General features: G+C 47.5%; 2 protein-coding genes across 2 annotated transcripts in view; both read left to right on the top strand.

Annotated features, from left to right (window-relative positions):
• The first annotated feature begins 134 nt into the window (after positions 1 to 134).
• Positions 135 to 3248, top strand: cenpk (centromere protein K). Its single transcript, XM_048988195.1, has 11 exons — positions 135 to 271; positions 448 to 471; positions 560 to 697; positions 794 to 850; positions 1032 to 1095; positions 1203 to 1249; positions 1668 to 1750; positions 1855 to 1953; positions 2281 to 2416; positions 2512 to 2565; positions 2667 to 3248. Exons 1-11 carry the CDS (start codon positions 269 to 271, stop codon positions 2820 to 2822), a joined length of 861 nt encoding a protein of 286 aa, XP_048844152.1. The 5' UTR covers positions 135 to 268; the 3' UTR covers positions 2823 to 3248.
• Positions 3249 to 5434: 2186 nt separating this feature from the next.
• LOC125715926 (stromal membrane-associated protein 1-like) overlaps positions 5435 to 27029 on the top strand; it is a 37968-nt gene continuing 16373 nt past the window's right edge. Inside the window, 6 exon segments of the mRNA XM_048988009.1 lie at positions 5435 to 5963; positions 21623 to 21756; positions 22120 to 22205; positions 23261 to 23336; positions 24596 to 24667; positions 25620 to 25691. Of these exon segments, the coding sequence (XP_048843966.1) occupies positions 5846 to 5963; positions 21623 to 21756; positions 22120 to 22205; positions 23261 to 23336; positions 24596 to 24667; positions 25620 to 25691 (558 nt within the window). The 5' untranslated portion in view covers positions 5435 to 5845.

The following is a 27029-nucleotide window of genomic DNA, read 5'->3' as shown; positions in this document are numbered from 1 at the left end:
AGATAACTGTAATTTATTCGTCTCTGACTTATTAAATAATCTAAGGACATTGCAATATTAGCAGCCGGCGCTGATCACACAGACTCTGAACGCTTCCACACTACCGCGAATGAAAAGTGACACCCCTATAGGCGACACGCACTTCCGCTTCCGCTATGACGTCACGATCCAAAGCACTGGCGGCTTTTTCGTATTTTGGATGCGAGCGGCTGCTCCGGCTAACTAAAGCTTACATTGTCGTCCTTTGAAACTATTGCCGCCTTTATATATGGTGAGTGTCTTTTTTTAATCGTTTCCAGTCATTAATTATTTAACCTGGTTTTGATTTATGGACAGAATTCACTGTAATATCACTTTTGACGGAGGAACTGCAAAGCTAGCTAGCTCGTTAGCATCGTATTGTATTCGAGTCGCTACGTAATGACGATCTTTTAATCTTTTGCGCAGGATCCGGATGAATTGCTTAAAAATGTAAGTTTTCTGCCTTTTGTTTGGCTCACTCTTTCCATTACACCGTTACACCGGCACTATATACATTTTCTAACGGTTCTTCTGTCAGGCAAAGGCTCTTTCCAAGCAAATGTCAGAGTACCAGGGCATCCTGCCGCCACACCCCCCGGTCAGCAAGCAGTGCTCGGAGGCTGCGTGGGAAGAGCTGCTAGATGAATGTGACGAGCAGTTTAACCAGATGCAGCAGGTGTGGATTTGCGGTTGTATTAATCTACATGCGACGTCATGTGTGTTAGGGTGGATGAGATTGACACCTTTGTACATCTTGTCATACGTCCCCCAGCTTCAGAATGACATCGCTGTGACAGAAGCGGACTCTTCTGGAAACCAGTTAAGTGAGGTATGTTGTATGCTGTAAGCTGTTGTCTTATGACTTGCATGTCTTTAAAAAGTGCGGTGGTATTGTACAAGAAAAACTTTCTCATTGTGCAACCGGCAAATCCTAAATAAGAACTACATTAAGATTCAGAACACAGCTGCATCTATCTGAAAACAGGCCTTAATTCTGTGTTGCCTCTTAGACAGAGAACCGGATAAATACTTTGACAGCAGAGCTGAAGCAGTGGGAAGAGAGTGAGCCAAGATGTATGTGACAATTAAACGCCAGAAACCCTGTTTGTTACTTTTATGTTGAGCAAATGATTTAAGGGGAGAAGTATCTCTTAAACCAGCCTGTCATTTTCGGTCTCCAGTGCTGTCCGTAAATCCTGAAGTGTTACTCTCTGTGGGAAAAGAGGAGGTAAGTGTGTCAGACCAGTGACTCTTTTGTACATGCACTTCTTGCCTAATTTGAGGTTTTTGACATATAGCAATCGTTTAAAGCTTTAGGTTTCTGAATTCTAATTTCTGGCCATTTCTGATCTCAGTTCCACAGTTGCTACATTGAAAAGAAAGAGAAGTGATAAATCTCTTGATTAAACTTGTTGGATAATTTTGTTAATGTTCTCATGTTTATCATTCTGAATCTGTATAAATGTTAGTTAAATTTACTTGCAAATAAATGTTAGTATAAATGATATTTATACCTTATCATCAGTATATTAAGGGGAGACCTTGAACATAACATTAAATGTCTTAGTGTTGGAAACTTTTGAAACGGTTTTCTTTAAAACATCGACACTGATACATTTTTTTCTCTCTGCTCACTTGCTTTATAGTTGTCTCAGCTGAATGCACAACTTGAGATGGTTCTGTCTTGTTCTCGAGCAAAGAGGGATAAACTCAGAGAGATTTTAAAAAGGTCTGGTCTCATCTTTGTATTTTTACATTTAAACGTGGCAAAGCTGGACAGTGAAATAACTGTAAGACTCTAGACGGAAGTCCAGTGAGCGTGTTGTTTTACAGTGAGCGGAAATGGTTAGAAGAAAAGGAGGAGGTGTTGAAGGCAGTCACCGAACAAGTAAAGGCATTGCAAGAAGAACATGAGCGACTATCAGAAACAAGGTATGTGTACATCCGATGGATTGATGTAAACACAAAACCACACATCTGGGGCCGGTAATACAAAGCAAGATTTGCTGGTTAACTAGATTTAAGATTCCCCAGTTTAAGAGAACTTTCCTTCGTTCACTCACATTTAGTGCAGGTTGCCTTAAATCCAGCAAGTTATCTGGCTAACCCACGAATCTTGCATGGTATTACGGGCCCCTGGAGTGGGTGCTAACTTTCTGTGTGTTTTTCCTTGTGTGAGTAGGGCGTTTGGCTAACTGCTAAGACGGCACATAGTATGTTTGTTTAGTATGTTGTCTTTTGATTGACTGACAATTCTAGTGTTTTGCTGGACATGAAGAAAAAACTTAAGAAAATGAAAGATTTCCAGGATAACTTGCTGAGCACACTTAGTGACTTACTGGAGGAACATTTCCCGCTTCCTCAGGAGGGAGGGAACGACAGCAAAAGGAAGAAGGTGAGATCCTCATCTCGATGTCGCTTCTCCTATGTTTCCTTACCGTTCTGTGTGACGAAAAGGGCCCGCAGTTAACGAAATCGATTTTGATGCAGAAATTTCTTCCGGAGCCAAGAGCAGAACTTATTTCTCTCCACGATATCCTGGAGGTATGTCCACGCTGGTGCATGTATTATCCAATTTGGAGTTGTCTGTTTTGTCGTCACAGTCCGTGTGCTCACTGGGTTTCTGCTTCCTGCGACCCTGACAGCTCCTCATGAACAAGACGGTGGAAACGCCTCATGAACCTTACGTGGTGATGGACGAGAGCTTCTGGCCACCGTACATTGAGATGCTGCTCCGATACGGAATCGCGTCCAGACATCCAGATGATTCCGTCAAAATTCGCTTGGAGGCGTTTTATTAGCGACAGTGACAAATTCATTCTCTAGATATTATTATATTTAACATGAGCAACAATATATCTCGATATGATGTGTAGTCTGTGCTGTGCTTTATAATTGCAATTGGACATTTACACACAATTATTGCACCTTGAAGTCGATATTCTGTTTTTTAAACTGTATATAAGCTTCCTATATATGTATCATGATAAACGTGTTTATTTGGTTTTATTGTCACCCATTGTCAATGCTGATCTTTTCTTAGCTTAGAATAAATAAAAAGCGTGAGAGGAAAACGGTGGAACAGTTCTTTAGGATTTTGCAGCGTAATTCCTTTAGCTGTACTGCAGAATGTAAGTGCTTTATAAGTAATACATTCCCTGTATGAGATGTACAAAATGTCATTGCTGTGTTTTTCTACTAAAGACAATACTGGTTTTAACACGCTATTTTTGTGTTTCAGTAATTAAAACTAATGGGACATTCGCGTTGTCTTTGGGGGAAGGTCTCAAGCTAAACATGCACAATGACTTCATTGGAATAGAAGGTCATCCACACTTCATGGCAGGGACAGATTATCTAAGGTCGCAGATAACTCTTTGGATCTCACCATGGTGAATCACTCACTTCAACAATCAAGAGCCAACCAAGCTAAATGTCTGTTTAAATAAGACAGGTTCTACCAAAATGTTCTGTAACAATGTTCTGACCATTTTCACCTGATGTCATGCACTTGAATCTAATTCTAGGCATTTTAAATATGAATGTAAGGGTGTCCTAACAGTTTCCTCAGTGGAAACTGACATCTTAATTCCGTTTATTAAGTGTGTTTCTCCTTTTTGCACAGGTGGTGCAATCACATCACCTTTATCTAGATATAATTTGAAAAAAAGATTTAATATTGATATATTGATATTAATAAAGAAATAAATGAGTCCTATTTTTTTATATGACTGTAAATATAAATCATTTACATTGATGTGGGCTAAAATTTTGTGTGCTGGGATCAGGCGAAACACAAACAAGCACATTTTCTTGATGGAGTCAGTGCAGGTGTACTGGTCGAGTCGCCAAAGTTAATGAAAAGCGAAGTTAACGACAAAATAATCAAGCTTGTGGAAGTAAGACAGTCAACAAGAAATCAGTGAGTTACATATTGATGAAACCTGTAAAACATGACTGCATAACATTGCATAAATAGCTTATCAGTTTTCATAATTGTCTTTTGCTTCTTAATGCTGGTAATCTATAGTGTAAGCAATACTTGGAGGAAATTATGGTCAAATGCATCTGCTCTGCCCCCCTTCAGAACAACTGCCCCCAGTGTGCACCCCCTCCCCCCCCCCCCACAGTTGAAATCGTCTAGAACTGCCACTGTGAAGGAAACTACTCTCAATTTTCTGAAAACCAGCTGCACTGTTGGAGTGGCGTTCTGTGGACAGATGTGACAGGAGTCAAACGTTGTTATAAATGTTTGGAGGAAACAAACCTTTGCAAACCAGCAGCAAATCCTCATCTTGAATGTGATGCACCGTAGAGGGGGCGTTCCCATGGCGTCGAACTTGCTGTCTCACTGGCCGGGTAGCTAAGTATCAGCATAATGTCAGGACGTCTGGCCTAATACTCAGGAGCTGGGCCACTGAACACGACAGTGATCCAAAACAAGAGTAAAAGTCACACAGAGAGCAGAAAATAATGCAGTTTATTATGACCACATCCTGACCTTAATCGCATGGCAATGCTGGGGTGTGATCTGAATCAGCCCAAAGATACACATGAACTGAGACTGCTATATAGAGGAACGTGCCAAATGTCTCCGAACTACGGTGCTGGCCTGATCAGCAGCTAGAGAGACCGCGTAGGTTCGGTTGCTGCCAATGAAGCACGTCCCACTAGTTACCAAATTCAAGTGTTCACATACTATCTCAGTCTATAACCTTAGTAATAAGGATTCTGCAATGTGTGCCATAACCCTGTTACTGTCATTCGGAAGTAGTCCATATTACATTTTAGTACTCATTCCGGGCTCAGAAATCCGGTTAATTCCAATTTTTCCCCTCACAACTATAGATGTACTTGCACATGCTTTTTACAAAGAGATTGGCATAGATTTAAAACATTTAGTAAATGAAGACAGGTCATTTACTATTTATTCACCTCAGTGATTTATCTGAATGTTTTCCCTGACCTCATGCTCAAGTATTAAACTATAACATTACAATTACTGGAATACGAGCTTCCCATTGAATGAATGCATGTTTAGATTAGACGTTTGTATTGTCGGCCACTCGTGAAATTTCAGCTTCTCTCACGTTTGTCGGGGTTGCCAACTTCGGTTAGCTGGCTCGAGCGAGATTTTCAATTTGAGACAAGTCTGCACACACATCTACACGCACGTTACAGTTTTATTACCTTGTAAATAATCTGCAGGGTTTGCAAATTGCCCAACGCTTTCGATATAGCTAATTATACTTCTTTAATGGACTAAAATAAATTTGCCGTAAGATTTCACGCGTGAGTCTGAAAGCGGGAGTGTCACGCCAGATGCGCTATAGTTGGTAACCCTGTGTTTGCTGTTATATACTATCAGTGTGCGGATAGTTTTCAATGCCCCGGACTGGAAGCGTCAGTAGCCGGTACTGCAGACGCGCCGCTTTTCCTCAGCCGTGCTGCCATTCAACCGCAGTAAGTGGGCAGCCTGCCGGTCCCCGTCATACAGACGTCACGCACGTAACTGAAACCGCACTGCAAACACGGCGCCGGCTCCAGTCAGGTGTCCTTATTATCACTGAGTGTCGCTGGATCAGCCGGCCATCTCTCCGGCACCAGCTACGTAGCGGTTCCGGTTCCGGGTCCAGGTCTAGGTCCAGGTCCGGTCGCTTGCCAACCCCTTGCCATATTTGGCGCCGCCTTGCCCTCGGTGCCTGCGCTCCGGGGGATGGTCCTGTTCATCAGCCGGCCCGGTTTACTGACTGCTGCTTCAGGGAAGTAGGTGTCGGCGTTTCGTCGGAGAGAAGCGACGCAAGGGGGACAGAGGGACATAGAGATGGCGACCCGATCGGAAAGGGAAAAGGCCCAGAAGCTGAACGAGCAGCACCAGGCAATCTTGTCCAAAATGCTGCGGGAGGAGGACAACAAGTACTGCGCTGACTGTGAAGCTAAAGGTACTGGGAGGTGTTTTCAGACATCGGTACCGATACCGTGCTTTATTCCCTTCTGCTAATTTTATGCGGTTTTGGATAGACTGAATGATTTCTGCATGCCTTCTTTAATATTTAACAGGTCATTCATTCATTCATTCATCCCTTCATCCACTAATCATTAGTAATCCAGCCGCAATTCTTTTCGTCGCATTTGAATGTTTTCATCGAAATTATTACGGCATTTCTTAATTATAGGGAGGGTGTGGGTAACGGATGCAGGATGGTGCTGGTCACTTTAAACCCGGTGCATTTCCACAAACATGCCCCAGTCCTGTCTCAGCAAGGACGCATTTCTGCAAAAACCTTCATTCCTCTCGTTATTTTATTCATCTGTACTATTATATATGTATTACAAATGCATATATCAGTATCGGTTTCCCATAAAACTATAGGGAATGGTAGTCAGAATTTAACTTGAAGCTATTTCAAGGGTACGAGCTCTGGGAGTAATACGTCTCCCTACTTCCAGAAATATGCGTTTTCTCATACTGCTACAAATCTGGATTTGTTTTGCCAATCAATGCTCCGTAAGCCGGTCCTCAAGGTCCGGTCGGTGGCAGCTGAACGTTCTTCATCCATAATCCCCTCTAATCCTCTCCGTCACCTCAGTTTTGGTCTCCGGATTCAGCTGTAGCTTGGAGCTTCCGGGACGCCGGGCTGTCTGGGGGCTGCGTTTCGGGGTCTGGGTGCAGTAAGAGCGCTACGTTAACCCGGACGCTCATAAATAGTTAATACGGGCTACGTTTCGTGTACTGTGGCATTTGAGATTCAGGAATCCTAGTCCATGTAAATAGGACGGGCTGGCCACAGCGGATGTTCTTCTCGTCTGTGTTTTCGCGAAAAACATCATTATTATTCAAGTACTGCAAGATTACAATAATACAGATCTGCCGAATTAAAATTTGGTGATCAATGGTCATTGTTGACACACCACAGCACACAGTGCACAACAGCGAAATGTGTCCTCTACTCTTAAGCCTGCATTTAAAATGTGACATCATGACGTAGCAGGGGGTAGCTAATTCAGCGCCCAGGGAGTAGTACTTTGGGGGGGGGGGGGGGGGGGGGGGTACCTTGCTGGTCGGGGATTCGAACCAGCTATCTTTCAATTGTGCGTTTCCCTAACCATTAAGCCACCACTGCCCACTGTCCTTGTACAGCAAGCTGTAGACCTATCAGGAAGGGCCTCACTGCAACTTTCTAGCTGTACTGCTGAGTTGTTTTTTTTACAGTCCTCGGGGTGGCTGTTGGTTTGTCTGCACATCATTGGAGGGACGTTTAGTCTCTCACTATTTCTCCCAGAAGGTCCGTAATCTGCCGAAAAACAGGATTGCAGTTTGACCCAGACGGCAGAGGCCTGGCTGTTACGAGTCCGCATGGACGGCCCAGTTTCAGTGTCCTCGTGAGGCCCACCACCCACCAGGAACCCATTCTGACTCCATGCATGCTCATCTTACAAATTGTTGGGTAGCACTGTGAGCAGCTTGGCTCAATGGTGCCTCACCTGCATGCCTGGTACTGAAGCCTGTCGGGGCTCTGGGTCTCTCGTCCCGGCCAATCCTGGCATCATCTCGAGGGGCAGCCAATGCGCCTTTTTCCCATAAAGCCAACGCGAAAAGCCTGTGTGCTGAGAAAGCAGCTTACCTGACTGCATATCTAGACTCGAACCCCCATCTTAATGAACAATGCAGCCTCGTACACTCCATAACCGAGCCTTTTCTGACCGCAGTTCCTTATCTCTTAGGATACCTGTCGCTTCTTGGGGACTGAGGGAAGGGTTTGTACTAGGGAACACTAAAGCTGACAGTAAGGACTGCCAGAGCCTGAAACTGGTTGCAGGATGGTGTGTGGGGTGATGACAGGCGTTCTGAGTAGAACAGTCGGAGCTTTTGTGGTCTTAACTGGTGCAAATGTGACACATTGCAGTGAGGCTAACCGTGTGGACAGAGTCTGCCTATTTCCTGCTGTCCCACTTAGTCATCTGTCAGAGTCTCACCATAAGGCCAAATGCCTCAGCGCCCCCTATTGGAGCAGCTGGTGGTCTCTCCCGCCGAGAGCTCTCTCCGCCCTGCCCCTGTGAGGTCCACATCCGCTCAAGGTCTTCTGACTTGTGTCAGCGCCAAAACGGCGATCGGCGAGTCGGATGGGCCACTCCAGCAAGGAGAGGACAGCCGAACGTGGGAGCTTGCCAACGGGCGGTGCCAAGCATCGTGAGCTGTGCGCTACGCCAACAGGGTATTGGCTCTAGTGCTCCCTCCGGACCACTTTGGGCAGCAAAGGCTGTTACAGTATAGTAAATTTCACATTTTTATTAATATTGACGGAGTATTTCTTATAGGTTACTTGTCTATATAAGAAGGACCTCCTACATTATGATTATTAATAGATGCCATGATGGTTCCTGGAGGTTCCTCAGAAGCGATGTCATCTCTGCAGGAGAGCGGGGTTGGATTGAGCCCCAGCTCCATATCTTCTACTTCAGTTTGTGTGGCTTTCTTCAGGACTCTCCTCATTTCTCACCACAGAACAGAGACATCCTGTTTCCTTCAGGAGGTCTCTTTAAATCACTTGCTGAGTTACCATATCAGTACCCCACTGTGGATGGCCCAGTCGGCTTATTAAAAATGTACTGAAGACAGTGTTACACAGAGCATCAAATACTGAATAGGCTTCCTCCCATCACCTGTTTAAAGGGATGATGCTCACTGAGTCCATCTGTCGTCCATGTAGCCTGTCGGTGTGTCAGTCATCCTGACAACCATCCCATAATAATGCCTGAAATCCCACCCTGGAAGGCACATTTGCATTCACACCATCCGTCTTACTCTACTCTAGGCAGACAATGATGTACCTGATTATAGTGGAGGAACAACTTTACACTTGGCCCTGGGGCAAAAATGGACCTCCTCCTTTCCAAATTTAAGTAGCATCCAAATAGCAAACCCATCATGCACTGCAGTATTTAGCAAATTCCACAAACAAGCTTTTTTCCATTAAATACACGCCTCATCAACATAGTTTGACTGCAAAACATTACATTTCCAAATAATTTTAAGTATTGTAACAATTTGTACCTATGACTTCAACCATAATGAGATTGTATTGATAAAAATTAGAGAGGTAAAAGTAGCATGTCACTAGTATATATAATATGCATGACATCAGTGCCTGAATACTCACGAATGTTTCCTGTATATGTAAGATTCGCAGTCGGGGGGCTCTACGTGGCTGGCGTGGACCCTGGGCTAGCTGCCCAGCCTGTCCTGCCTACTAGTCCGGCCCTGCCTGATTATGTTCAATGTTAATGTTGGTTACCCCTGCATTCAACAATACTACCTCATTCAATCAATAATATATTATAGCGGTCATCTCCATTAAATTTCTGCTCCAGAGAATAGAACTCTAACAGGATGCTGTTTTGGAATCACTAATGCATCAACATTGTTTTTTTTTTTCTTCCTCTCCTTTTATTTCCCTTGCAAGCTGATTCTCACTGAAGGTTCAGCGCAGCCATGATGACGCAGAACCACTATCTCCTCCCCCTTTTAATGGCCTCGCGCTCTTCTGCCGTCTTACCCGCTGTCCCAGTTTTCACACGGCTATGAAGCGCTTACGTCACGCGCTTTCTTATCAGGTACCCACCCCGTACGACGGCTTCTGTCTCGAGGCGCGTTCCGCCGCTCGCGTGGCGGCGCAGTTTTTGAGGAGCTGGGGGGACGCACGCAAGGCGGCATCGTTCTGTTTTTCCCCCTCATCGGTTTTTTCTCCCCCTTTTTTTCAGTGTCAGGACCGGCAGAGGGGAGTTATCCATACGGGTTCAGGAGTGTAGTGTGACTGTGCTCGCTGCCAAATGAATGAAGAAACGGGGTGAAATTAAAGCGAAATAGCCAATGGAAACGTTTGTTTCTGTCAAGTAGACCGCTAATATTAATACGATCAATATCCTGAAATGCGATTTATTTAGTCCGGTTACAATGTGCCCGCCAGGCGGGCCAAATTACGCCCAATTACCTGTTAACACTAGAACTGCCAAATCTACGCAAATTTGCGTAAATTCCCTGGGCCTAACACCTACTAGCATCCCTGCTGAGAGTTTCTTGGGCCATTGTCCTCCTGCTTTTGTTGTGCAAACACACCCATTACCTGTGAGGCCTGGCACATTTGCATTTTTTTTACTCAGAGCAGCTAAAATCCAAGGCAGGCTAAACCTCTGTGTGTGACATGGAAACCTTCACAAAAGTCTGCCATATCTATACCAAATATCCCACATGCTGACTGACCTGCAAATATGAAAGACACACATTCACAAAATATATGGAAGCACAAGTCTGTTTTATTTATAAAAAAAATTTAGTGTTTCAAACTTTGCAGTGTTTGCAGACCCAGTGACCATCATCCCTGCATTTGGCGCAAGTGAATTTGTAACACTTTGCACTGGTAAACCTGCTGCGGTTTCTGTTGCAGTTCTCCTGTACCTGACACTGAGTTGTCCATACAAGTCCTGGCACAGCAGCAGCCTTCCTCTGTCCCCATAGCCTTTTGTGGCATAAATTGGCAATGGAGTTCCTTGGCTAGATGACTCAAAAATAATCTTCTTTTGCCTTCCCACCCTGTACATGCCTTGTACAGAACGTAGGAATTTGCCACCACCAGGTCCAGCATGTTGTAAAATACAGCTACTGGCCACCTGCATGTTGCTGCTCTTACGGAATACATGCGCGCCATTTGGTCCAACACATTTACACCACACTATAACAGCAGAGAGAGAGAGAGTCATGAGTGTATTTGCTTTTTTTCTACCTTCTTTCTATATAGGCCTGTATAGTACATATCAGAAAACATTGTAGCACTGATGTAAAATTATACACACATTCACATACCTTCATGTGGTTATAGTCTGTTATCGTGTTGGGTTTCCTCTTTCTGCCTTCACAGATCGCCACATCTTGGTCCAAGGAACTCAGAACACACACAATCTTGTTTTTTTAGGTGCATAAATTGTCAAGGAGACACTGCCACTTCTAAGCACTGACGCGGAGAATTCCTCTTGCTGTGCAGTGTCCTTTGAAATTGGAGGAAGTTCATACCAAACTTTATTCCCTGTGCTCAGTAGTGTTGTTTTGCGCTGAAGCAGTCTGTGTGACAGTGCCAGTGAGGTGAAGAAATTGTCCGTTGTGACATTTCTCCCGTCATCCAGAAATGGCTCCATCAGACTCATGACCATGTTCTCTGCCAGCCTCTCCCTTTTCTGGTGACTGGGGTCCTTTCCCAAGTTAGGGGACACGTTGCAGACGTATTTGGTCTCCAAATCCGTGGCCATCCAGAACTTGATCCCAAATTTGTCCGGCTTGGATGCGATATACCAAGTGACATGGAATGGATCCACATCTACTCCACGTTGTCTTTCCACCGGTGTCCCTCAGGGCTCGGTTCTTGGCCCTCTCCTATTCTCCCTCTACACTAAATCTCTTGGCGAAGTTATATCCTCACATGGCTTCTCCTACCACTGCTATGCCGATGACACTCAACTCATCCTCTCCTTCCCTCCCTCAGACACTCATGTCTCCACTAAGATCTCTACATGCTTGGCAGACATCTCATCTTGGATGACCACTCACCAGCTAAAACTCAAAACTAGTAAAACTGAGTTGCTTTACATCCCGGCTGACTCATCCCCCCTCCAGGACCTTGCGATCTCCTTTGACAACTCCCTGATCCGTCCTTCGGTTTCTGCTAGAAACCTTGGAGTTACCATAGATGATCGGTTGTCATTTTCCTCACATATCGCCAGTCTTTCTCGCTCTTGTCGGTTTCTCCTCTTTAACATCAGGAGGATACGTCCATTTCTTTCCACCCAGGCTACCCAGATACTCGTCCAGTCCCTCGTCATCTCACGCCTTGACTACTGCAACTCGCTTCTAGCGGGTTTACCACTGAGCGCCATCCGTCCCCTCCAACTGATTCAGAATGCAGCTGCTCGTCTTGTTTTCATCCTTCCCAAGTTCTCCCACACCACTCCTTTGCTGCGCTCCCTCCACTGGCTTCCTGTAGCTGCACGCATCAGATTCAAAACACTGATGCTCGCATACAAAGCCAAAAATTCTCTGGCACCATCCTACCTAAAGGACCTCATCACACCCCGCTCTGCACCACGATCTCTCCGATCCTCCAGCACTGCTCGACTGGTCCCACCTCCCCTCAAGGCACAAGGAAGACACGCATCTCGGCTCTTCTCTGTCCTGGCACCTAATTGATGGAATGAACTCCCCCTAGATGTCCGAACAGCTGAATCCTTGAATGTCTTCAAGCGACGACTCAAAACTTTTCTTTTTCAGAAATACCTGACGTAGAACTTCTATATTCTTACTCGACTCTTTTTCTGGTGTGTGTTTTAAAAAAATTAAATAAAATAAAAATTCTGCACTACTCAATGGCATTCTCAGAGATAGTATTCGTAGCTGGGGTCCTTATTGAGCTAGCATCGGAAATTCATTGCAGAGTCTCAAAGCACTTATGTAAGTCGCTCTGGCTAAGGGCGTCTGCCAAATCCTGTAAATGTAAATGTAAATATACTGCATGGACAATGAACCTTGGTCGAGAACAGCTGTACATCTATGTTCATGTGTTCTCCTGGAGTGAAACTTTCAGCACAGTTCTTGGTGAAGGCTGGCAGAGAACGTGGTCATGAGTCTGATGGAGTCATTTCTGGATGACGGGGAGAAATGTCACAATGGACAATTTCTTCACCTCACTGTCACTGTCACACAGACTGCTTCACTTTACTGGGCATGGTGAATAACGTTTGCCGTGAACTTCCTCCATTGGCAAAGGACACTGCACAGGGAGAGGAATTCTCCACGTCAGTGTTTAGAATGGCGCGCATGTATTCAGTACGAGCAGCAACAAGCAAGTGGCCAGTAGCTGTGTTTTACAACATGCTGGACTTGGTGGCGGTGAATGCCTACGTTCTGTACAAAGCATCTACAGGGTGGAAAGGAAAAAGAAGATTGTTTCCGATTCTTATAGCCAAGGAACTCCATTGCCAAATACAGGGATGATGGTCACTGGGTTTTCAAACGCTGCAAACACAGACTTTGAAAGATAGACAGACTGTGTGGGACAGTAACCACTGAGACAAAAGGCAGAAAGATGACGAAGAGATGAACCTGGAACTGAGGCACGGATACATCAATTTTTACATGAACAGCCAAACATGCAAAGCTGGAGAGATCACACAAAAACAAAATTCACTTTTGGTGTTATAATTCAGTGATGGCCAATGAAAATGAAATGACATTTTATTCTGTATGTGTATGAGCATGTCAAAAACCATGGACCATGACTTCACTCAGCTTATGACATTTATATACAAACATGCATTGGAGACTGAAGTGTTAGCATGTTTTCATTTTATTCATTTCATTCTATTAGCAACTTTTCATTCTATTTTCACTCAATTTGTTTTATAAATAACACAGACTTGTGTTTCCATATATTTTGTGAATGTGCGTCTTTCATATTTGCAGGTCAGTCAGCGTGTGGGATATTTGGTATAGATATGGCAGACTTTTGTGAAGGTTTCCATGTCACACACAGAGGTTTAGCCTGCCTTGGATTTGAGCTACTCTGAGTAAAAAATGCAAATGCGCCAGGCCTCACAGGTAATGGGTGTGTTTGCACAACAAAAGCAGGAGGAGGATGGGGCTGAAGACCTGCGAAAATCACAGCAGGGGTGACAAACACCTTGGGACTCTCAGCAGAGAATAAAAACTCGGTAAATCTAGTGTTAATCCTATCAGAATAATCCTGCCTCTAGTTCCCCGTGGCATTATAGTTCGGCCTCTATCCTTCTCCCCTGGCTTTTCCCGCACCTTCCTATGGATAAATGTATCCGCGTTACGTAAATGTTGTTAATAATGTAACAGTGTGTCTACTGTGTTTCTATCAGTTGAGGCTGACGGGCGTTAATGTAACTAAGTAACGGTCTTTAGATACACCTGTAAAGCGGAGTGATATATCCGATGTGAAATGTCCGAGTGCGGTTATGCTCTGGTAACAGCACTCATAGAACGCCTATTGACTAATCATGTTTCTTGGTCGGAAATAACTGTTAAATTATATTTTGTCTTCATATCAGCGCAAATGCACATAAAATAAGTACGCATTTGCGCTTTTACAAACAATAGATTGTCGCACGTATCGTTTTTAAAAGTGAATGCGTACTTGCGTACCAGTTATGTCCATCCCTGATTATAACTGGATTGATGCAGATTGCTTGCTGATGGCAAACCTAGTTGTGGCCGAAGGGCTGTATGAAGGGTTAGTTAGGGCCGGCACGTTTGTAGTTTATTTCTACCCTGTTTTAGTTTGTGTGTAGCAGTTCGGTATTTTTGGCATTATAGATTAGAGCACATACTAAGTGTCACATAAATAAGCGCGAGGTGGGATTGGTGGATAAAAACGCGACCGGGCAGGACTCCTGGTGCGATTTATATCTCTTTGGGGCGTTTCTGCCCTAGCAGGGCTGGCTGTCCTTGATAAGACGAGTGTAGAACGTAGAAATATGCGAGCTAGAATGCTTTGTCTGTTGACGGTCGGGCTCAGCAAGACAGGGTGGTTTTATATCATCTCAAGTAACCGCCTCGGCACCGCAGGTCAGCGCAGGAGTCAACCTCTCTCCATCACGAGTAAATTACCTTAGGGGAGGGCTTAGCACTGAGGCGCTCGCGGTTTAATGCACCATCCCGCTTCTTGTTTGCCCTGTCTCAAGAGATGATCCTATTCCTGTAAGGCTATATTAGACGGCAAAGTGTGATTTACAGCGCAAGCTCTGCCCTAGGCCTTTGTAGCGGGTCCCGTTGTGCGATAATCTCGTCTGCTAGATACCATTTTCTATGTATGACCACAAGGTGGAGCTAGAGTTCCACTAAAGATGGGCCCTTAAAGAAAGAGCAGTGCCGTGTTTGAATGTATCCATTGTTTGCTGCGAAATAGATGTAAAAATACTGTGTTATTTTATATGCAGGTGTGTAATTTTATCAAGAGGGTTAACATCGCTGTGCTCTCTTAATAGTACCCTTTAAACTGAGGTGTAGTGATTAAGTAACGCTCACTGCAGAAACATCCATTAATGCCCTTTCATTCCTGACAATGTGAAACCAGAGGCAAAGATGTTCTGTTGTGTCAGTTACAGTACTGAGCCTGCAGAGGGAGTAGCAGTTAAAGCTCCTATTGCCTTCAGTTCAGATCTTTGTAGGTGTGGCATATTTAGCCTTGTTGCTGATTTGATGTGGATAGGGCTGTCGCGCCCAATAATCATCAGGGCTTTAGATGATGGGTGAAACATTTGTCCGTACGGCAGCTTTTCAGCAGTATATGGATGTTTACTTATGCCCACAATTTGGTCAGCAGCTTAGTGGTCTGCCTAAAAAAATTTATGAAATGTGTTCTGTGACGTCCAATAGTCAGTAGTCTGCATAAATTCGGTATCCGTATGTTTATTAGATTCGGTTAGCAGATCACAGCACGTGCTACTGCTTTGGTAAATCATGGAAGCGATAAGCGCTGAAATGGCGGTGAAGAAAGGAGCAGCTCAACAGCCACATCTTTTGAAGGAGATGTTGTTGATAAGGTAAAAAGATGTCGGTGGTGTGGTGGTACTTTTTGCAGTTTAAAGTCCAACATGTTTATTAAACATAAGGATACGCCGAATTTATACAGATCACTGACTTTTGGGCTTGCAATACGCATCTCATTAATATTTTATGTACATTACTAAACTGCTTACCAAACTGAATGTAAGTAAATGTCTGTATGGTACTGAAAAGCCGGTATCCGACAAATGTTTGAGCTGTCATCTGAAGCCCTGGTGATTATTATGCACGCACCATATAATCGCGATTACATCGTGACGGGATCGCAGCAGCCCAGGCTGTGAAGGTATGTGAGACCTTCTGATCATATTAGGGGAGGTTCTGTAATATGAATATGCTTAATTTACAATCTGTTGGCTTGGGAGCTGGGCTTTGATCACAAAGCTACGTAAATGAACCAGCTCACAGAAGGGGAAAGTACTGTTGAAGAACGGTGCTGTTAATCTGGCTATATAAATTGGTATTACTGTAAATATTTAAGTTAGTTTAATGAAGTCATTATGTAAATAGCTAAATACGGTAATGATGAATAATGATGTTGGCCAGGGTTTGCCAGCCTTCGCTTGGCCAGGTCTGCTGTGGCAGCTGCCGCATGGTGTGCGCTCTCTCTCTCACACACACACACACACACACACGCACACACCCCGCTTTGAGCTGCCTCTGGGAGATCCCTCCCTGTTCATGGTACTGAGCCATGGACAGTTCGGGAAAATATCTGGCACTCGCTGTTGCCCCGTTGCTTTTGTGAGCTGAAAATGTCTCACTGCCCTTGGGTGAATTTCTAGCGTTGAAGTTTGATTCGTCAGTGCATTTCTTTTTTTTCAGACCAGACTCTGAGGGACCAGACTCTGTGTGTGAACAATACCTGGGGTGCGTGGGTGGGTGGGCGAGACAGACCACGCCCACTAGAGCAGAATCATCCACTTGAGGGGAAAATGCAGCCCCTGCTGTCAGCCTGATGCGATGCACGATCGTATCGGTGTTACAGTAATTGCAGGCACAGTATCGGCTCGTCGTTATGTTTTCCATACCCTCTGATGCATCCTGTCTCACTTTGAGCTCTTACTGAGCTTTATCTCGGAGGTTTGTCCAGGTCTGTCTGTCAGAAAAACCCATCAGAAAACAGGAACCCAGCCACTTATCCGTAACTGAGAGATTTCTAAAGATTTCTCCTAAATAATTGATCAGATTGAGAAAAAGAAAACATGGCTGCCACCTACCAAGAAATACATCGTGATTCATGAGAGACTGAAGGATGTTCAGCACTCAGTGCTGTCTAATCGCCACCTAATTGGATATGTTGTGGTATGTTAAGCATTTTGGGGAGTGATATTGTACAAAATCAAATTAAATCTGCTCAGGCTGTCCAGGTGACAGCTTGTGTTGAAATCTGTTGTTTACCAGTCAGTTCCCCAGTTTGCAGGATGAAATGATGTAATGTTTGGTAACTTTGACAACTTTGGCTGAGCTGATGTGCTGTTCAGAATTGGCCAGTATGGCTGTAATTTGGACATACTGTACTGTAACAGTGTCCCCAGGCTTGGTGTTTAATTTAAATGTTTTATACTAGCATTGGCCTGTTGCTAATTCATATTATCAGACAGGACTGAGCTCAGGCCCTGGCTGCCACGCTGATGCTGTGGGGGGAGGGCTGCTCTTCCCTATACCCCCCGGTCCATCACCTCCTGGTATGGGGACTCTCAGATGGTCCGGACTACTTGGCTTGCAGGCTTTGGAGCGGTGAGAAGTTTCAAAGAGTTTTACTCGTTTGACCCAAAATTTTAATGTTTCTATTGCTTTTTCCAAATGAATTTACTGGTAACAATGTAGCAGCCTGGAAGGTTCCTTTGAATCTTAAGCTTGGATTGACGGACGTTCCCTGTGTACGACTTGCAGTTCTGTTTGGTGAATCTCCTCTGGATATGCAGGACGTCTGCTGGTGATTGATCCCTTTGGGTAAAGGAGCTCTGTATCAGGGGTCGCTGTGTTTTGGCAGGGAGGACCCTGTCCAGTGCCCCATGGAGCTGTTACCTCATTTACCAAAAGAACCTGCAGTAAAAGGAAGGCTTATAATGTATGTGTGTTCCCTGGGATGTGAACCCACAACCTTTGCATTGTTAACACAGTGTTTAACTTGTTGAGCGACGGGAGCTGGCGATGTGTGAGACCATCGCTACACCCTCCCTCAGTCGGTGTATTTCAGTGCTTCTGAAACTGGTCCACAGGGCCCCCCCAGATGGTCGAGGTTTTTGCTCCCTCTGAGCTCCCAGGGAGTTGGGAGAGAGCAAAAACATGTACCGTCTGGGGGCTTCGCGAGGATTAGTTTGAGAAACGCTGGTCTGCAACCAACCCCCCCCCCCCCAGTGGAAGCACAGCTGTGAAAGGCTGGGCGCGAGAGACTCAGCGTTGGCACCTGTGGTGAGGAGGAGGGGCGGAGCCTTAGGAGCGGTGCCATGTCAGCCTGTCCTACTGGGACGCGAGTAGCTGTCCCTCCCCTGAAAGTTTTGCTCCGTATCACAGTGAGCACTGCGGGCACGTTGGCTGAGTCTTCTTAATTAAAAAAAAAAAAAGAAATTACCTTTTACAAATGAAAACGTAAATAATAGATGTCCCGCTCTGCAGAAGATCGGCACGTGGGCTGCTTCTGCAGTCCTCTGTGTTTCACTTTAATATGAACAACAAAATCTCATTATAAATCTCATTAGCAGGGCTCACGCAGCCTCCTGATAATATTACCTCCCTTTTACCCCCCCACCCCTTGTCTGCCAGTGCAGGTCCCTGCTTTTGGGGCTCTGGGGGGGGCACTTCACCCTCATTATGAAGTGGCACCCGGGGTCCCTTTCACTGCCCCCCACCCACCCACGACGAGCTGTGAGCGGCTCCCCTTTGCCCATTACATGCCATGGCTCACGCTTTGATCTAGCTTCTCCCCCCCCCCCCCCCGCCCCCCCCTGCCCCAACTCTCTTTGTTCCCAGGTAGAAATATTTTGTGGAGTTGTTAGCATTGCGGTACATTGTACCTCCACTAGGGGGCACAGTTGCTTAGGCCTCTGTGCCTGTGATCGGAAGGTCGCCGGTTCGAATGCTCTGCAGAATAGTCACGTGCAGTGGGGCCCTTGAGCAAAAAGGTGCTGGATAAATGAGCCGACCCTGCGCTGGGACTCCAAGCTTCCCTCTCCACTGTGTATTTATATGTGTGTCACAGAAGAGAGCGAGAAGGAATGTGTGAAAGGAAGCAGGCCAGTGTACCTGTGCAAACGGCAAACACTGTTTCACATTATTTCACTAACAGATCACACGTCTATCTGAATATGTATCAGGGCATCTTGTGGTGACTTTACCACAGCAAACTGTTTTAGTCTGTTTCTTCCCAAACTGGGAATGGGGCATTTCCATGGCGCTGCTCAGATTAGCACCTCCAGGCTGGCGCGTTAGCCTGAGTGCCCTTGGATGGGCGGTAATTGGTGCCGTTCCCTCAGCTGCCAACACGCAACACATACACTTCGTAACGTGGTGTTAAGTAATGAAAAGGTCTGTGTTGGGCAGGCAGATGCAGTAATGAAGCTGAGGCGATGAGCCTCTCTGCTGCCTGTTGATCTTCCAGGTCAGCCCCCCCCCCAAAGTATGTCCCCCATCAGTGTGGGCCCCCGCGCCACTGTCGGCTCCTGTAATTGAGTTTAACCCAGAAACGGGGTCACTCAGGGGTTCCAGCTGACACTGAGCACCCAGCTCTCAGCTCTTGGGGGAGGGGGCACTTGCCCTATTTATCATGCAGGTGTGTAATGCCCCCCTCCAAAAAAAATAAAAAATCAATATGCCTGATGAATGCAGGGATGAGCCGCGCTTGTCATCCTTTAAGGTGGATCCGCAGAATCGGCACTGACAGCAGAGCAGGTGTCGGGGAGCCCTTTGGGATTCGGGGACGCCCCCACAGTCTGCTGGGATTCCTGAGGATCGCCGCATGGCAGCGGGATCGGCGGGCAGGTGGCAGCATGGCGCTAACGCGGGACTGGCATCTCCGGGGTTAACACCTCGCGTCCGCGCCGGACATTCTCCTTTGATCAGCCGCCGGTGATGCAAGCGGAGCGTGGTGCTGGAATTCCGAGGGATGGCTGTGTGCGTGGGAATGGATCAAAGGCATATTAGCCCTGTTAGGGCTCCCCCCTCCCCCGTCTGCCATATGCCCCCCCACCCCCAAAAATGAGCACAGTAGTCTTGGCTTAGATTCTGAGATCAGAAGTCCAAAATACCTCGGGTCAAAAATAAAAATGTTACATCTCTTTAAAATAAAATGGGACGGTCAGTCATATTGCTCTTACGGCTCGTTTCAGAGAAGCAGGGGTGGCTACCGCCTGATATTGCAGTATTTTTCGGGGTAAAATCGCCAGTATTTTTTATTTATTTTTCTTCTTTATATTTTACAGATGTTTTGTCCAAAATAAATTACAAGTCAGTCCATACAGCAATAAGTGCAACAAAAGTAACAATCAGAAAGTGTTACAGTACTTTTCTATCACAGGCCACTGTGCAGGAATCGGGGAACTATGTTTAAAAGGCACTGCTAGTGAGCTCTGACTCTAGCTCTGCAGTGATGGAATGTAAGCAGGTGTTAGTGTTTCAGTTCAGCCCTGTGGATAGTCTGTGTGTGTGTGTCTGTGTGTGTGTGTGTGTCTGTATTAATATCCCCACAATGTGATAAAAATCTGTTATGTTGACCTTGTTGGGACATTCCTCCATTCCCCACTAGGGAAAGATCAAATTTATAAAAATGTGTGACTGCAATCAAAAAACTAAAAATGCCAGGAGTGTATAGTTTGGTTACTTGTGGTTAAGGTTAGGGCTGGGTAGGGGTCAAGGCTGTCATAGTTGGAATTAGGGTCATGCTCATAGCAATTTATGGATGGTCCCTGCAGTGGTAAGGATACCTAACCTGTGTGTGTGTTTACATTAAGCGGACCGCCGGTGCTCGGGGTGTCCTGGGTGTCCTTGGTGTGAGCCGTGGGGACGTGCTGGCCTGTCGTCACTCTCCTTCAGAGCAGGACATCAGTGTCCCCCTTCCAGCCTGACCAGAGTGGCTCACTGCAGTTCAACCCTGTCATGAAAGCTGTGATGTTTCACGGCCCTTGGGGGCAGGGGGTGTCTAGGGAGGATAATGGGTTGAATGTGTTATAATTCCATCAGCTTAGTCTGCAGATGCTCATCTGAGATGGGCGGTCGTCCTCAGCGGGCCTGTGTTCTCTCTGCATTGGGAGTGATCCGGCTGTTAGTGAGGGCGCCACCCGATGGTAGTACAGGGTATCGGCTATTGTGACCCATCCGTGAGCCAGCGGACCTGGTACACAGTGCTCTGCCCTGTCTGTCCTCTGTGCAGGAGAACACCCTCACACTTCAGGCTGAGGCAGCCTCCCCCCGCCCAGGTCACCCTCTGCCGGCCTGCCCCCCCGCCTGAGGACATTGCCCCCGCCCCCATCCGTCCCCTCACAGCTGCCAGCTGCAGATAAAGTAGCAGGTCGAATGCTTGTAGAGATGAAATCCTCCACCGGGGGGCTGATCTATCGGCTGTCAGGGGCCGCTTGCCCCCCCTGCCCCCATACAGGCAGCAAACAGGGTCTTGTCTTCTCAGCCGTCAGGAGGCCCAGTGGCTCCTGCCCCTCCCTCGCTCATGCCCCGCCCTCGCTCATGCCCCGCCCTCGCTCATGCCCCGCCCTCGCTCATGCCCCGCCCTCGCTCATGCCCCGCCCTCGCTCATGCCCCGCCCTCGCTCATGCCCCTCCCTCGCTCATGCCCCTCCCTCGCTCATGCCCCTCCCTCGCTCATGCCCCTCCCTCGCTCATGCCCCTCCCTCGCTCATGCCCCTCCCTCGCTCATGCCCCTCCCTCGCTCATGCCCCGCCCTCGCTCATGCCCCGCCCTCGCTCATGCCCCGCCCTCGCTCATGCCCTGCCCTCTCGCCTCTCTCCCCTCACAGGTCCACGATGGGCCTCCTGGAATCTCGGAGTCTTCATCTGCATCCGCTGCGCCGGCATCCACCGCAACCTGGGCGTGCACATATCACGCGTCAAATCCGTCAACCTGGACCAGTGGACCCCGGAGCAGATCCAGGTATTTTGGCACAGGAGTGCCCCCCCCCTCCCCCTTGCCAGAGTGGACTCGTCCTCAGCCTGCATCCCCGATGCTATGACATAAATCATGTGCATAAATGGGCTCGCCGGGATGGTTTAGCGACACGGTCCAGCGCGGTACAGCGCACGTTCCAAACCCGGAGCCAGCCAGACGGAAAATGGCCAGCAGACGTAGCTGAAGGTGCCCCCAGCTGGCTGCTGATGATGTGGAGTCGCATGATTCACCCTGAGTGCTTTCAGGGCTGCACCGGCTGCAGAAAACCAAGGGAGATCCTGGTATGACTCGGGATTCTGATCCGACCCCCTGATCGTCATCTCACGGCTTTCCTCTCTTCTCCTGCAGAGCGTGCAGGACATGGGCAACAGCAAGGCCCGCCGGCTGTATGAGGCCACCCTCCCTGAGAGCTTCAGGAGGCCTCAGACCGACCAGTATCCTTTCAGATGCGGCACAATGAAGGCTGAAGGAGAATGCGCCCATCACAGTTATAGCCAATCAGCAGCTTGGCTCCACCCCTTACTGGCCTTAGTCCCGCCCACTGCTGTTCCTCTCAAACTTTCATTTTGATTGGTGTCTCTGTTGCCTCCCAACCAGTTTCAGCCATTCTTTTCGGTATGAATAGACTTCCAATTTTCTCACGGGACGACACATTGGGTTTATTAAGTGTGATTAATTGGTTGTGCGCCCCCCCCCCCCACCAGGACATGAGCTGAGCCGCCTCGTAGCTCCCACTCTGTACTTTGCGCAGTCTGTCTTCTTGTGGGGATGTAGAGCAGCCTCCTCCACCTTATACTCCTAGCCAGTGGTTCTTAAGTGAGGCAGGCGGAGGGGTGGGGGTATCCAGGTTCTGAGAACAGGCCCCCGCCAGGGCCCGGGGGGCCTCGACGCAGCCCTAACGCAGCCGAATGTCTGGGGCCCAATTTCATTCTTCAGCGCAGACAACAATTATCCCACCCCCAGCTTCAGACGTCTGCCTTCATATTGCATTTTATAGCCGAAGGAGTTCTTGTCTCTTGCACGTTCCTCATCACACACACACACACACACACACACACACACACACACACACACACACACACACACACACACGACACGCTCCCATTATGCATTTTTAATGCCTTTTTTTAGTAGTTGTACATCAGTGTTGTGATTAAATTTTCATGGGGCACAAATCAGGTTTAACAAAGATTCAACAAAATGGAAAGGCGGCCTCGCTCCTTGGGGGATCCCCCCCCACGACGATAAACGCCCCCCCGCCCCTCTGAGACGCATGTCATGTATCATACTGTCGAGTTTCCCTTATGTAACGGCCGCTTTTTCAGTTCAGGTTTTTATTAGATGAAGCGTTTGTACTCCTCTTGCTTTTGGGAGTAGTGTGCTTAGAGGGGTGATACCCTCGGTGGGCCACCGAGGGGCGCTGTGTCTTTGTCCCCAAAGTCCCACCCCCTCCACTCCTTCTGTCCTTAACTTGCCCCCTCCCCCCCAGAGCCGTGGAGTTCTTCATCAGGGACAAGTACGAGAGGAAGAAGTACTACGACAAGAGCGTGGCAGAGACCATCGCTGTATGTACCCCTCCTCTGGCTGTGTAGGTCCAGCATTGGCCAAGTTGCCATCCTTTTCAGTGTCAGGCTGGAACTGCTAGTTGTGTTTGAACCACAGATTGCTGTAAAACCTGCACTACGAAGGCGCGCATGTACATGCAGGGCTCTGATCCTGCAGGTAAATCATCCACTGCGCTGGATCCCCCGTCCTCCTTGCAGCGCCTGCTCTGTGCTCCCTCTCCCTCCCCCCCCTCTATCTTTCCCTCTCTCCCCCCGGTAATGATGCAGTCGTGAGACAGCGAGCATGAAATGAAGGCCCGCAGGAGGCCGGCGTGCGATTTCATCTGGAGGAACAAAGAAAAACACACATATACACACACACATATTTATATCTTTGTGGAGACCGTCCATTAATTTCAGTGGGTCAAACCCTAATCCCAACTATAATAACCCTAACCCTACCCAGCCCTAACCTTAACCACAAGTAACCAAACTGAATACAAGACTTCTGGCATTTTTAGTTTTTTGAATGCAAAATTTTTGGTTTTTATCTCATTGTGGAGATCTGGTCTCCACAATGTAAAAATTACAAAAACGCTCACACACACACACACACACGCCCAGACACACTCCCGCAGACACACACACGGATATCAGGTGCTCTTCTGGACCCTGCTGAGTGCTTCTCTCTGGGTTGGTCCGATTTCCAGCCCCTGGGCTCAGTGTCCTCCCTCACCCTCACCGGCTTTCAGGTGCAGAGGCCCTGGGAGGAATGCGGAGGACGCTGGCTTAGTTACATGCTCGCTATATTAGTCCTTCATTCCATTCCCCTGTAAGAAAAGGAGAGGGGCTCACTAGCTCACCGTAAGTGTAAAATGCCTTCTGCTGTCTGATGGTTTGCACCCAGGAGGCTCTGATGGCCTTTCAGACTCGCTCAGCATTATCAGTCGCCAACTCTCCAGGTCCCTGGCTACCCCCCCCCCCCCCCAAGCCGGTGTAGTACTGCGTGGGCCTTGATAGGGCACTGGTTCCTTATTGGTCATCTCGCTGTATTCATGGGCGTGTCCCTCCCCCCGGACTGTGAGCCCTTTCCTGCTTTATTCTTTGCTCTCCCCCTCCGCCAGCGCTCCCCCCCCCCCCAGAAATCCTCCACCCTATTTCTACTCCCAGAGCTTCCAGACGCTGAACAGCCCTCATCCTTTTTGCTTGTTAGTACTTGTTTTTTTTTTTTGTATCACCTACTTCAGCTTTCTCTTCTCTCCCCCCCCGCGGCTGTGCAGAAGTCCTCCGATGCCACCATACCTTCAGTGGCCCCCACCTCATCACAAGCAGCTGAGAAGAGCAAGGCTGAGGTAGTGCCCCTCCCTTTACACCAATTCTCTCCCTCCTGCTCTGTGTAAGCCAAGGGTCTCCAACTCCGGTCCTGGACAGCTACTATCCAGTAGGTTTTCTGCCCCACTTGGCTTCTGATGAGTGACACCTGTTCCTGATACTTACCTGAGAACATGTGTAGCTCATCAGAAGCCAGGTAGGATAGAAAACCTACTGGACAGTAGCTCTCCAGGACCGGAGTTGGAGACCCCTGGTATAAGCTGACTGCCACTAATGATGTAAAGAGTGGGCGTGGTCAATGGAAAGACTCTGCCCATAAGTCCTTCCAAAAGACCCCCACTAACGTCTCAAGCATCTCCTCCACCTGCTCCATTGGAGGGGTGTTACTTACTGGCCTCTAGTGTGGACCGAAATCCAGCCCTCACCCCTGACTCTACTCTGAGCCTGAGCGACGGGGCAGGACTTCCTGCTGGCCCTTTTTAGCGTTTGATGTTTCCCAGTCGGAGCACCAGGCCTGCTGGGGAATCAGGCTCAGCCTGTGTCTGTAGGCGATCAATTGGCAGCTTGACATTTTTGTTTCCTCTCGCGTGGTCCGCAGCACGAGTGTTTATCTGTAAGTCGACTTCACCGGGTTTACAGATCACTGCTTTATTTTTAAGGGGAGGAATCCTACCCAGCATTCATAGCAGCGAACGGGCGCAGCACAGCGGTGCTCTGATTATTCCCTAAAATGGTAACTAGGTTGTCCTGCCTCATGCCCTGGATCGATGGATAAGGATGGATGGATGGATGATAGTTGGGTTGGGATTATCTCTCCCCACCTGAGCAGGTTTAACAAACTCTGTTTGCTATCAGCTTGCAGCAGTGAGTCACATGAGTGTAAAATACCCCTGAAATAATCCTCTCAGTCTGGGGGCAAAGTCCCTTATGTCCTGTCGAGTCTGACGCCCTGTGTCTCTCTGTTGACCGAAGGAACGAGGGAAAGAAGAGAGGAGGATGGAAAGGGAGGTGGTCAGGGGGGACCGGCTGGCGGCCAGCGAGAAGGTGAGGCCCGCAAGCCTGTCGGCGTCTCTCTCTCTGAACGCGGGCGCTCCGATTTCATGCTGACGGCGTGCCGGCCCACCCCTCTGTCACACCGCGGATCTGCCGCCAGTTGCCGTGGACACCGTTAGCGGAGCTGTCCTACTTTGAAAAACACACCAAAAGCATCTCTCCATTCTTCTTTTATTTATTGCTTTTTCTCTTGCAGTACGATGGAGACGGATGCAGCGATCCTTAGTGGTCTCGCTAACCGAGCAGAGAGTGTGCTGTACGCATCTTTCTCGCCTGTAATCTTCTGTCATGTCCCTTTGCTTACAAGTCGTAGTGGTGACTTTAGTATCTCTGAGCGCCCCAGGCCAAACAGGAGGAGCGCTGAGTGCAGGCAGCTGTTTGGGTCAGTAAAGGGGGTGGTGACGTGTGTTGACCCCCCACGTCGAGCTCCATGCTGCCTCTGACCACATGGGCATGTGTGGAAGGTATCCACGGTTACACACCCGTCCTCCTTTTCTAATAACCTGTGGCAGCGTTTGTGAGGAATAGCCAGTGGTTCGTTTTGAATTTGGAGAAACATGGAGACTAAGTGGAGGCTTTCACATCTTCTGTCAGCGGCCGATGTTTGCATCATCCTTCCTAAACCATCTGTAAGTGCGGGTGCGTTTAACCCTCTCTGCGCTGGTCACTCGCATGGGATTACTTGGAATATAACAGGGATCCCCCCCCCTCTCTCTCTCTCTCTCACTCATTCACTAACATACATTAGGGCATTCGGGCAATGAAGTAGTAGTGTATTAGGGTCGTGGTTAGTGTAGTACAAACATTTCACAGAGTAGTAAAATGTGATTTAAATACTCTTATTTTGACGTTGTGGGGACCATTTTTTTCAGCACCACAAGGGAAAACTCAAATTTCTAAGCATCTGTAACTGCAATCAAAAAACTGAAAATGGCAAACGTCTTTTTGATTTGATTAAAATTTTGTTTGATTAAGGGTAGGGCTGGGTAGGGGTTCAGGTCGTCCTTGTTGGGATTATTCATTCCAGTAGAAAATGGAGATTTACTGATTTTGAGGATTCCCACAGAACAAGCATTCCCCCTTAATCTTGTCAGAGCTTTAATAACCCCCACCTGCAGCATGTCCGGGGTGTATCCTGGCCCTCGGGATCATACCACCTTCTCTGTAAGGCTCTGCTCACGCTGATGTTCCATCCTTTCTCCACGGCGCTTCCCCACAGTTTGCGGGCAGCATTTAACAGACATACTGACATTCAGGGTTTGGCAAAGGGGTTTTAAATTATTTAAAATTAGTGTTTTAAAATAATTGACCTTTAAACAGATGAAATGT

This window comes from Brienomyrus brachyistius, chromosome 20 (assembly GCF_023856365.1).
Source record: "Brienomyrus brachyistius isolate T26 chromosome 20, BBRACH_0.4, whole genome shotgun sequence".
Taxonomy (NCBI): domain Eukaryota; kingdom Metazoa; phylum Chordata; class Actinopteri; order Osteoglossiformes; family Mormyridae; genus Brienomyrus; species Brienomyrus brachyistius.
Note: the sequence above shows the minus strand (reverse complement) of the source record. Positions and strands in the feature narration are given on the sequence as shown.